At 35.8% G+C, this 12,255-nt stretch overlaps 1 protein-coding gene across 6 annotated transcripts in view; it reads right to left on the reverse strand.

Annotated features, from left to right (window-relative positions):
• Positions 1 to 12,255, reverse strand: part of ZPBP (zona pellucida binding protein) — a 105,696-nt gene that overhangs the window by 30,335 nt on the left and 63,106 nt on the right. For all 6 annotated transcript variants that reach the window (XR_015766719.1, XR_015766720.1, XM_028108959.2 and 3 more), the window contains one exon: positions 6,844 to 7,021. Coding sequence is in view for 4 of the 6 variants with exons in the window: in XM_028108959.2 (XP_027964760.1) it covers positions 6,844 to 7,021 (178 nt within the window). In the remaining 2 variants the exon portion in view is untranslated. The remainder of the gene's footprint in view (positions 1 to 6,843; positions 7,022 to 12,255) is intronic.

The raw sequence follows: 12,255 nt of genomic DNA on the forward strand, positions 1-12,255 counted from the left end.
GCCTCGTCATATGCCCACAGCCTGCACCAGGCAGCCCATCTCCTGCACCAGCCCTTATAAGCTTCTGCATCTTCTCATCCTTCAAGCCTGGGGATGGAAAATGCTTCAAGGTGTTGCAGTCCTAGCTGCCTCAACATACCTTATTGGCCTCCTTCACCCCGCCCAAACCTCTAATAATGGCACTTTCATTAAATGCTATTCAAAATACTAGTGAGTAGGCCTCTGTTTTCCGTTTGGACCTGACTGATACACTAGAGTATATGACATCACCTTGCTGAAAATTTTTACTGTGCCTATCACCATGTGCAATGATTTTATTCACTCCTGTTTGAGTTGTTTGACCTGATAAATTTAAATAACAGAGAAGCAACTTTTTACGTCAATTATCAATGCATCCCTAGGGCTTTACACTTAGTAATAAGTACCATATATATTTCTGGATTCTAACACATTTGTGGTTGGATACAACCTAAATGATGCCATTATTGTAATAAAGGTATTTATGAGTTGCTGAAAGCTAAGTAGGAATTGGCTCATCTAGGTCACAGCAAGTTATGCCATGAAGCCAGGGTTTTATCATTGAAGGTTTTGAAGTGAAGAAATGAAGGGATTACATGTGGAATTTAGAAGTACAACTGAAAGCAATTTGAGGTATGGACTGAAGAAGAGAAGAGGGAGAGCAGTTAGGAGGAGAATGTAATTGTTCTAGGCACACACAGAACATGGAATTCAAAGTAGATGATTATAACAGGAATAGAGATGAGGAAATAAATTTGGGAGAAAGACCCAAGAGTCTGTAGGGGGGCAGTGAGGGAGAAAGGAAGTAAAGAAAAGGGAGGAAAACCACATGGAGTGTTGTCTAGTTCAGGAGCCTCGAGTGGGAGGGTGTGAGCCCCCGCAGCATGCAATGACATGAGTGACACAGGCCATATATGGCTTTAAAAGTCTGCTTTTTACTGTTTGGGAAGTGATGCTCAGAGACCAATAAAAGAAGTTCCAACAAGTCTGTAATTACATCTCTACTGTGAGAGAGGTTAAGATAGGGTGAATATTTTAATCCAAAATAAAGTAACATATCAAAAAATACCCAAGTCAAAATGCTCACTTTTTAAAAAGTAGTAGCCACATTTCTGTAAATTTATATAAGGAAATAACAAAAAATAAAAGCTGATTAAGTATAATTGTAAATCACCTTTAATAAAGTAGTAAAAATAGGAAATAATCTAAAAGGTCAATATAGTTCTTATTGTTAGCTGTTTGAAATAAATAAAACTAGTACGAAGACAGCAGATTAATACAGAACTATGTTTATAACTTAATGGTTAACAGAAAATAAGTCATAATAATTTCATTATTCCCACTGAACCACTACTAATAGCTCTTTTAAAATTATAAATTTATGAAGACAAGGATCAAGTGACACTACACGGAAATGATGTTTGAATTATTAAAGAAAAAAAAAAACCCTTGTAAACTTTTTTTCTTCACAGTGCCTTTAACAATGCTGTTCAAGCTTTAGGGGAAAATTTAGTATTTTCACATTTTATTATGAAATATAACCCATGGAGAGAAAAAACAAGACATAAATATACAATATGATGAACATTTGCATAGAAACCTGTCTAGAAACAGTGTAGGCCATAACACAGAAAACTTGGCATTCCCCCAAAATTCCTCCCGTGCCCCCTCCAATCATACTCCCTTCCGCCCCTCCAGAAACCAACAGTCTTCTATTGTGTGCTACTCATTTCCTTGGATTGCATTATAGTTTTAGCACTCATGAATAAATCTAACAGAGGTTAGCTATGCCTCAATTACGTGGATTCTGTGGTGGTTCACTTCTTTCCCAGAAGCTGTGTTTATAAAATGTACCCATATGATTGTGATCCCTACTCATTCACTGTCATTCCTGTAAAGCATTCCATTGTATGAACAGATCACTGTTTCTTCATGTGTTTTACCATTAAAGGACATTTGGGTTGTCTCTGGTTTGGGGCTATTAGGAAATATGCAAAGATGAAATTTCCCTAAGAGTCAAATGCTAGTCACAGTGTGCACTGCACATTTACTGCACGGCCAAGCTGTGTTCCAAAGTGGCTGGATCTCCACTCAGGCAGGCAGGCTGTGGCTGGCTGCTCCCGGGGGGCTCTGCACCCTTTTCAACACCTAGTTGGTCATGACTGTTTACTTTCTGCCAATTTCACAGTTGTGCAGTAGGATCTCAGTCTGTTTTTAATTTCCATTTCTCCGATTACAAAAAGTTCGAACATATTTTTACCTATCCATTGATCGTCTGGAATTACTCTTTTGTGAAGTACACTTGTTCAAATCTTTTCCCAATTTTAAAAATTGTTTTGGCTTTTTTAAAAAATGTTTTTTACAGATTCTTTATATGTTCTGGATACTAGTCTTTTGTTGGTTATATCCACTACAAATAATTTTCTCATTCTGTGGATTATCTTTTCTCTGCATTGTCTTGATAAGCAGAAGTAATTAATTTAATAGAAAAAATATCAGTCATTTTTTATTAAAGTTAGTGATTTTTGTGTTTTGGGAAATGGTTTTTCTGATCCTAAAGACATGATGATATTTTCCCACATCATATTCTAAAATATTTACAGTTTTTCTTTATGCATTTATGTCTATAACACCTGGAGGTGATTTTTTTGACTGGGCCCAATTTCATTGTTTTTCTGTATGGCTTGGCATTCCAGTATTACCTCTCTGACAATGTTTGTTTTATGTATTTAAAACCTATGTTATTTGTTAAGTATTCACAAATTTAGTAATAATATGTACCTTCTTTTGTAGATTCGTCCTTTTATCATCATGTAATGCCCTCTGTGTATATGGTAAGACTTCTTGCTTTCAATTGTGTTTTGTCAGTATCAGCTTTTTTTAATCATTATTTTTCTTGGTTTTTGGATTTAAAATTAAAACAAAGGTTGAGGGTTTGCATGTCTGAGCAGAATAAATTTCAGAGTCTAAAAGATCTTATTAAAAACAACTCTATCTATTAAACAATTCACTTTCACTGCATAAAATATAAAGCTACACAAGGACTTTATTACTAAATTCACCTTATTAATAAAATCATCTCAAGATGTTTCAATACTCCAACCTGTAACCTAATGATTTCTGACCACTCACACAGACACTGTATCACTATCAAAGAGCTCCTTGCTTGAGTCTTCCTGGGATTCCCAAAAGTTTGAATGTACAACAGCAAATCTTAAGTATAAAGAAAGCAACAGAAATTAACAATATTGCATAAACTATTACTGAACTATAGATTCGATCCTCAACAATCCATGAAAAATAATGTTGCCGCAGTAGAAGGAAAGTTATCCTATCTAGGCACTGCCTTACCAATGCTACTATTCAAGCACTTCCCTGAGGTATTACCATACCAACACGAACAGGCAAGCATTTTACCAGCTATTGCCACACCGATGCTAACACTCAGGAATCTCTAACTTCCACATGCATCAGAATCACCTAGAAAGCTTGTGACAGATGTAGATGTCTGCTTCCCATACCTTGATTTGTTTTTGAAAAAAATCTTTGGGTAATTTTGGTACACATCAGAGTTTTAAAACCACTGCCATAATTTTAAGAGGAAGAAAAAGAAAGTGATGTGGGATATTATGTCAAAAAATGTTATTTAACATACAAGTGGGTTTTTTTTTTTTGAGGTGGTAAGAATAAAATGAAGATAAAAACCAAGACATACAGAGTTTTACAGAAATAACAGAAACTACAGAAATTACCAGGAAATCATATTTCAGAATCTGTGTTTTAAAAAAAATTCTATTAGAAAACAATATAATACTCTAGCTGGTCTTTGGTTTTGTATTATCTTTACGATATAATTTATGAAATTATGAGACATCTATAATTCACAATTTAATCAGAATCTTCTTTTTCAGGGCCAAAATGATTAATAAAATCATGCATATAATAAGCAATGCTAAATGTGAAATTAGAGTATTTTACAGTGAAAATTAATTTAAAATGCTAAACAAATTAGAAATGAGGAAGAACACAGGTAGAAATGTTGTCTCCACTAGTTGATAAGCAAGCAATCTTTACCTGTCATCTACAAGTAAAATTGCATGAGTAAAGAAAGACATCAAAAAGAAACACCCACTCCTCACCTTACTGACTCCTGAGAAAGTAAATAACCTTCTCTCATATAATGAACATTTATGTCCCAGTCAATCTCCTTTGTTAAACATAAACTCGTGGTGTCTTCGTTTTGGAAATAAGTGGTTTTACAAAGTACCTCATGTGTTTTATTTGCTTCTTTCTAGTATTCCATTTTATACTCAAATGAAGTTCATTTAATATGTTAATTTTGTCTTGTAACTAGTGTTATATTTTATTCTGCCTTCCAATTCAAAGAATGATTTAAATGTCTTTTTGAGTAGTATGTGCTCTCTCAAAATTCTGGAGTGATGGTCTTGTGTAATATAGACAAAAACCACCGTATAGGATGGTCACATTAGACTGAGTTCTGTTCAAAAAGCAAGCTCAGTCTCGCTTCGTTCGTCTAACAGATGGTAACAGCACAAAGGTAATTCTAAATTATTTACTGTATGATGGCATAAGATGAAATTTAGCAAATTTCTAGTTAATAAGTATATACTGAGCAATGATAATGATTCCATAAAATTCAAAAAATAAATTTATTTCTGTCCTCTGCTCAAAGATATGACTCTTGCTGCCACACTGAAGTTGAGCTATTCCACTTTGCTCTCTAAGCCCCGCTAAGCCCACAGCTCTTCTGATACTACTCCTCTAGCCCAGGTTATGCAAAACTCTCCCAGAAACCTGATGCTGCTTCCAGCCCCAGCTTGGAGAGTAACTGCTACCCCTGCATCTTCAAAGTCCTACCTCAAGTCCAACATCACCTCAAAGGCGGTATCTCAACCACGCCCCCTGAGACCCAAGCCATCTGTAACTCAGTTTCCTTAATATCATCTCCTTTTCACTCTCTTTCCTGTGGCTTATCAGACCTCTTGTTCCCTAACTGTTCCATGGATGCATCTCCCCTGTCTCTAAACTCTGTGGGCAGAGGCCATGTTTCGGGGAAAGTAAAATAGTAGGCAGAAAATATTTTTGAGATTTTTAAGTTTCATCACATACTCCCCATGGGGTCTGTTGTCAGGAGTTAAAATAACTGCTTAATAACTTCATCAAACAGTACAATGCATAACAAACTGAATGTTACAATTACATGGTAAAATGAGAGAATCTGACAACTGTATTATTATCCAAAATTTTATAAATGCAAAAACATTTTAGTACTAAAAGTTTTGTGCTTCTCAGAGATTGAACCCTTTCGTTTCACTTGAAAGAGCTATGCTTAACTATTTCAAAATTCTTGGAATTAATGAGATAGAAACATTTAAACTTTTTACTTTATCTTAGGTCTTTATTAAGTGAAAATATAAATTCATTTAATAGACAGCTAAACTACCAGGTTCTGGTTTCACTGTTTGGTTTTCCAGGCTTTCTTCATCATTAGCTGTGCTCTGAAGTAATCTACATAATCACAGATCATCAAAATAGTTACAAAGTTGACCTGTGTAAGTGTTTTGTTTGTTACATCTGTGTCATATTTCCTAAGTTTTCAAGTACATTTTGTCAAATTTCATAACCTTTAACAAAAACTAAGTCAGGAAAAAAACCCAAAAGTAAAATCTAGCCAATTAAATAAAGCAAAGCAAAAGAATATTTATTTATTTATTTTTTAAAGATTTTATTTATTTATTTGAGAGAGAGAATGAGACAGAGAGAGCACATGAGAGGAGGGAGGGTTAGAGGGAGAAGCAGACTCCCCGCTGAGCAGGGAGCCTGATATGGGACTTGATCCCGGGAATCCAGGATCATGACCTGAGCCAAAGGCAGTCGCTTAACCAACTGAGCCACCCAGGCGCCCAAAGCAAAAGAATATTTAGTGCTCTATTATATGAAAAGGATTTTTATCTAACTTAAGATTATAGAAAGAGAGAAGAAAAGAACAATCAGGAGAAGACTGAATGACAATGGTACTAATTTACTGATGTTGATATTAGAAAGCCCTTTAAAACTGAAGATTCGGGGGGGGGGGGAGATGGGGTAGCAGGGTGATGGGTATCAAGGAGGACAGGTGTTGTCATGAGCACTGGGTGTTATACGCAACTAATGAATCACTGAACACTGTATCAAAAATTAATGATGTACTATACAGTGGCTAACTGAACATAATAAAAAAATAAAACTGAAGATTATATGCCTCATTCAACTTTTGAAAATAGAAATTCAAAGACATTGAATCCATGAATTAACTCATCCTAAACAGCCTTAGAACTCTTCTGTTATAAGGAAAAGACGGATGAAAGCCAGAGAGTGCTCAGACCCCTTAGAGCTAGAATCAAGTCAGAAAAAACAACTGGTAATAAAATAATTCATATACTTAATTTACAAAAGGGTAAAACTATACCTAGTCTAGACTATACAAATGTAAAATCATCAATAACTGATTCAAAACAATACATCATTGGGCTCCTGTTAGGGTAAGTAGCTCTAACTGACTCACACCTGTTCTTTGCATTTCCTCCCAGAGGACTGCCTAACACTACAACCCCTTTACTGTAATATTAATACAAAGGCTGAAATTAAGCCAGCTTTTTTTCTTTTAGATCTTCAGATTCACATAGTCTTTTCACAGACTGCTTCAAATAAGCTAGAGATATATCTAAATAATAGTAAAAATAAATAATAGGCATTCACTTAGGTATCATGAAAAGAAGTGAATTTTCATAAATATAAAGCATGGAATTACAGTTCATTACATACCACAGCATTCAGGACATTTTGGATGTTTCAGGGTATTCATTCCATACCCTGGAAAGCAGCGATTAATCCAAACCATTTGAAGAGTACCTTCAATATAGTATATTTCAGGCAATGGCTCTGCACGTCTGCCTAGAACTTCTATTTGTTGATTAAAAAATCTCTCTATAAGATTTTTAGCCTAAAATTGAAATATGAGAAAATTATTATCAGAAATAAATGTAATTATGGAACAAGTAAGGGTGCTTATGTACTTAGAAGCAGCGAGAACAAATTTTTGAGGCCCTTATTCTTATATTCAATGGATATAAAACATGTAAAATTAAAAGATGTCACCTATAAACATCAAATTTCCAAATGTACTTCAAATACAACCCAGAGAAACCATTCAGATACATAACCAACATTTTGGTCCCTTTGGATTTTGATAATATATGGATGGGCATATGAGCAAAATCAAAATAGCTCTTTGAAATTAAACATACTCTAAGAAATGTATTCCATGTGCTTAAAAACATGTATTTTAAGTAACTTTAAAAGCATATCCCTTAAAAAGGCATACCCTCCACTCTTTCCACAAAGAAAAATTAGGTTTAAAAACGAGAGGAAATGGGGCGCCTGGGTGGCTCAATTATTAAGCGTCTGCCTTCGGCTCAGGTCATGATCCCAGGATCCTGGGACTGAGCCCCCATCAGGCTCCCTGCTCAGCGGGAAGCCTGCTTCTCCCTCTCCCACTCCCCCTGCTTGTGTTCCCTCTCTCGCTGTCTCTCTCTGTCAAATAAATAAATAAAATCTTTAAAAAATAATAAAAAATAAAAAAAAAAACAAGAGGAAATACAGCAAATGTTAAAATTTCCAGCTCCGTGCTCCCAAAATTAAATTTATAAAATAATTAAGGCATCATTCTGATCTATAACTAATTACCTTTCTACTTGTAATAATTATTCTGGCTTGACTCGTAAAATTAACAAGAGGCTTATGATTTTCAGTGTTAAAGCATGAGATAAGGCCACGAGTTCAAACCCTCTACAAGCCAGTTAGTTCTCCTCAGTTCTACCATTCTAACTTCTAATGCAGTGAGGAACATTAATGAATGGACTAATGCCGATCTGTAGCCACTAAAGGTATACTTCAACTTACTGATTTCTTCAAATGTCTTGCAAATTACATTCCTTGCATGAAAATTATAAGTAAATTGTAAGTACAAATGTTCTTCAAAATATTGCATTTAAAGTAAATATACTTTATCAGTGAATTACCACCTTTTTATAGTTTAAATGGTGTGCTTTTGCTTTTGATTAATCTTGGTAAATTTGTTGGGATTTATTTGGTCAAACATATAAATTTTGGTTAAGAAAGTACTTAATTAATTTGATATAAATCTGCTCTCTAATTAATCATATTTAAATACCAGGCCATAATTAAAAGTTTCAGGAGACATAATCATAATCACTTAGCTTCCAAATAAATAATTAATAAATAAATAAATCAACGATGCTGGATATGGGAAAACATGATAGGAACAAAAATGATCATATAAATCAGATTCCTGTTTCTTATTTTCCCTCTAAAAAGAATATGGATAGATCTCTTCTTTGACAAAAATAAAAAGGCAAAAAATTGCTAAATCATTCAAGTTTTTATATTTAGTATGTTCATGGTTGACATGGGGTTAATTATTTGTACCAAAGGGTGAAAATGACAAATTCTCTGAGTTGGGTAAGAATTATGGATTTTAATGTAAAACATTTTTGACCACTTTGGATGATATAAGAACAAATCATAATTATAGAAACTCTCCATAAATTAATTATCTGGCCTAAGATATAAAGAATTAATCTGACTGAATAAACATCAGAGTTCCTGGCCCATGATACTCCTTCCTTCACCACCCCCCAGAATACTTCAAAGAATGATTGAGCATCTATGGAAGGAATACATTCTGCAACGACTGGTCATTAATCAGAGGACTGGAACAAGAAGGCATTATTATTTCAACAATGAGCAGCCTGTAAAATATATGAATTCTGTAAGAGACAGGTTGAACAGCTTATTTTAAAATACCACAATCTGCTCCACTGATCATGCCACATTAGGTAATGAATAAAGGTGACCAGAAAGGCTTTTATATTTGTCGCACATTTGTCCAACAAGCTTAGAAGGTGATTAACTACTTAACATCATGGGAGCTCTACAACAGGCAACACATATCATATGCTATCCAAGACCACAGTCCAACCAGAGCTCCACTAACCACTGGGGGAGAGCTACTATCTACCAGGTAGGTGTTACAGATTATTACACCGGTAAGCAAGAGTCCTCTAGAAATCTTTAGTTAGCACCTATATTTGGAAATCTCTGGGGAAAATAACTATGGTCATCAAATGGGGATGGAATTAAGAAACAAAGAAGGAGACAGAAGCTCAAAGGTATCTTGGATGAAATGGAAAGAACTGTGAGTTTGCATAGAAAAGACCAGTGATACTGGTGCTCAGGGAGCAAAAGAAAGAAAGGATATCACATCTCATGAGAAGGTCCCCAAGGAGAACTATAAAAAAATGATTGAACAGAAACATAAAGCTGTCATTCTCGTGGTGGGAACACTGTAACATGGATACTATACACACATGCCAGTGAACTGGGCACAGAGCTATGAGATAAAGCTCAGTTTCTTTCTTTCTTTCCTTTTTTTCATTTCTTCTTCTTCTTTTTTTTTGGATAAAGCTCAGTTTCAAAGCAGAACCAAAGGCAAGAGGAGGAAAATAAAAGCTTATGTAACAGTTTAAATTCTATGGAAGTTAGAATCCATTTCAGAGGTACATACTGAATCCTAGCACTTCAGAACAGGAAAATTTAACTTTGCACTGTGGGGATTACTTCAATCCTGAGGCAAAAGACAAAAGAGTCTACTCTTCACTCAGGAATGTCTCTGCAGTGGTGGTTGTTCCACAAGAATTAAAACTTGCCCTAGAAAAATTAGGTTCTTAAGAAGGACTAAAGGCAAACTGTAATTTGTGTTTTGGAATTATTAGAGATTTAAACAGGTATATTAAAAAATTTTAAAGTAGCATATTTCTAATTGAAAAAAGCAAGCCACAGGCAGTGGGAGTACAAAAAGGACATTTAAAAATACAGGAAAAGATTTCCATTTCCAACCATATGGTATAGTAGGTATCCTGAAATATCATCCTGCTACAAATCACCTCACTGAACATAAGAGGATAAAGACTTTGGGTCGCTATATTTCAACAATGAGAGGGAATGAGAACAGAAAGGAAGACAGGAAGAGAGAGAGGAAGAAAGAGAGAGAGAGAGAGGGGGGGGGCTAAAAACAAGGATAGAACTACAAATATAATCATAGCTAAATTCCTGATTCATTTCACACCAATCCTAGTATTCCAGAATGTTCTAATTTACCAGCCTACAGAGATAAGGGGGAAAAGCCTTAAATCCGTTAAAAACAAACAAACAAACAAAAAACTCTAAGTAAAACAATGAACCAAGCAAAAAACTTCAGTCACAAAGGGGAAACAACAAGAAAGCTTCTCCATCAAAGCTGGGGAAGGAAAGGGGCTGGGAGGGGAAGATGGAGTGGAGGGCCTGGGAAAGCAAAGACTCCTCTGTAAATTCCTACACAATAATTTGCTTTCAAGAGGGAGGAAAATGGTGCTTATACCCACTGGTCTAAAATCTCAGGGCACTGCTTTAGGGAAAAGAGAAAGGTGACCCTTAGGGTAGCTGTCATGACTCTACAGGTGACATAGAAGGAGCAAAATCATAAAATACCTCTTTAGAAGAGAGGGAGAGAAGTGGAGCTGGCACACAAAGCCCTGGCAGTTCAGGGCACTGCCCTAGGGAAAAGGACTGAGTTACGTTTAACACTTGCTGTGGTTCTCAGCACCCAGCATGGCTCTATGGGATTGAGAGAAGGAATACAACTCTAAGACATTCCCCCACCCAGGAAAGAACTAGAGGAATTAAGCAAGTGCATCCACAGAGAAGGTTTGAGAGACTCCCCACCTCACACTGCAAAATCTCTACTCTGGTCATTCCCTCCTAAAGCAAGAGCATAAAGACTGGAAGAAGTGACAATTTCTTTAGATATGCAGACACCAATCAAGGGTACCAGGATCAAAAAGAAATCAGGGAAATATGACACCGGAAAGAAACAAACAAAAAAAGTTCCAAAAGCAGACTATAAGGATATAAATATCTGTGAATTGCCTAACAAAGAATTGAAAATAATCTTAAAGAAGCTCCATAAGCTACAAGAAAACAGAGAGATAATCAACAAAATCAGGAAAATAATACATGAACAAAATGAAAAGTCAAACAAAGAGATAAATACCATAAAAAAAGAACCAAACAAAAATCTGGTATGAAGAATATAATGATTGAACTGAAAAATTCAGTAGAGAGCTTCAAAGGCAGACTCAATCAAGCAGAAAAAAGATCTGTGAACTCAAAGACAGATCATTTGAAATTATCCAATCAGAGAAGAGAAAAGAAAAAAAGAGTAAAGAAAGCCTTACAGGTCTTATTGACATCAACTAAGTCAAAACATGCATTATGGAGGTCCCATAAATAAGAGAAACACAAAGAAATAGAAAGCTCATTTAAAGAATTAATACCAAAGAACTTCCTAAACTTGGGAAAAGAAACAGACATCCAGATTCATGAAGCTTAAAGAATCCCAAAGGAGTTGCACAAACGGGACTCCCAAGGACACCAAGAAACCTTCTAACTAAATTGTCAAAATTCACGAAGACTGAATTACGAAAGCAGCTGGAGAAAAGCAACCAATCAAACAGAGGGTACCCCCCTCCTTATGATACTATCAGTATATTTCTCAGTAGAAAGCTTGCAGGCCAGAAAAGTGTGTAATAATTCACTTAAAGTGCAGAAAGAAAAAGAAACTACCAACCAAGAATACTATATCCATCAAAACTGCCCTTTAAAAATGAAGATTAAACAAACAAACAAAAAAAATGGAGCGCTAAGAACTTTCCCTGGCAAACAAAAAAAAAAGGAGTTCAATACCACCAGAAGTCCCAACATCTGTGAGAACACTGCCTTGCAAAAAGTGTTAAAGAGAGTTCATCAAGATGAAATAAAAGGATGCTAAATAGCAACATTAAAAAAAATGAAAGTACAGGGATGCCTGGGTGGCGCAGACAGTTAAGCATGTGACTCTTGGTTTTGGCTCAGGTTGTGATCTCAGGGTCATGGGATCAAGCCCCACATAGGGCTCCGTGCTCAGCGCAGGGTGTACTTAAAAATTCTCTCTTCCGGGCCAGCTGGGGGGCTCAGTCGTTAAGCGTCTGCCTTCAGCTCAGGTCATGATCCCAGAGTGCTGGGATTGAGCCCTGCATCGGGCTCCTTGCTCAGCGGGAAGCCTGCTTCTCCCTCTCCCAC

Source organism: Eumetopias jubatus, unplaced genomic scaffold (genome assembly GCF_037043125.1).
Source record: "Eumetopias jubatus isolate StellerSeaLion01/CBP00866 unplaced genomic scaffold, mEumJub1_p1.0 scaffold_14, whole genome shotgun sequence".
Classification (NCBI taxonomy): domain Eukaryota; kingdom Metazoa; phylum Chordata; class Mammalia; order Carnivora; family Otariidae; genus Eumetopias; species Eumetopias jubatus.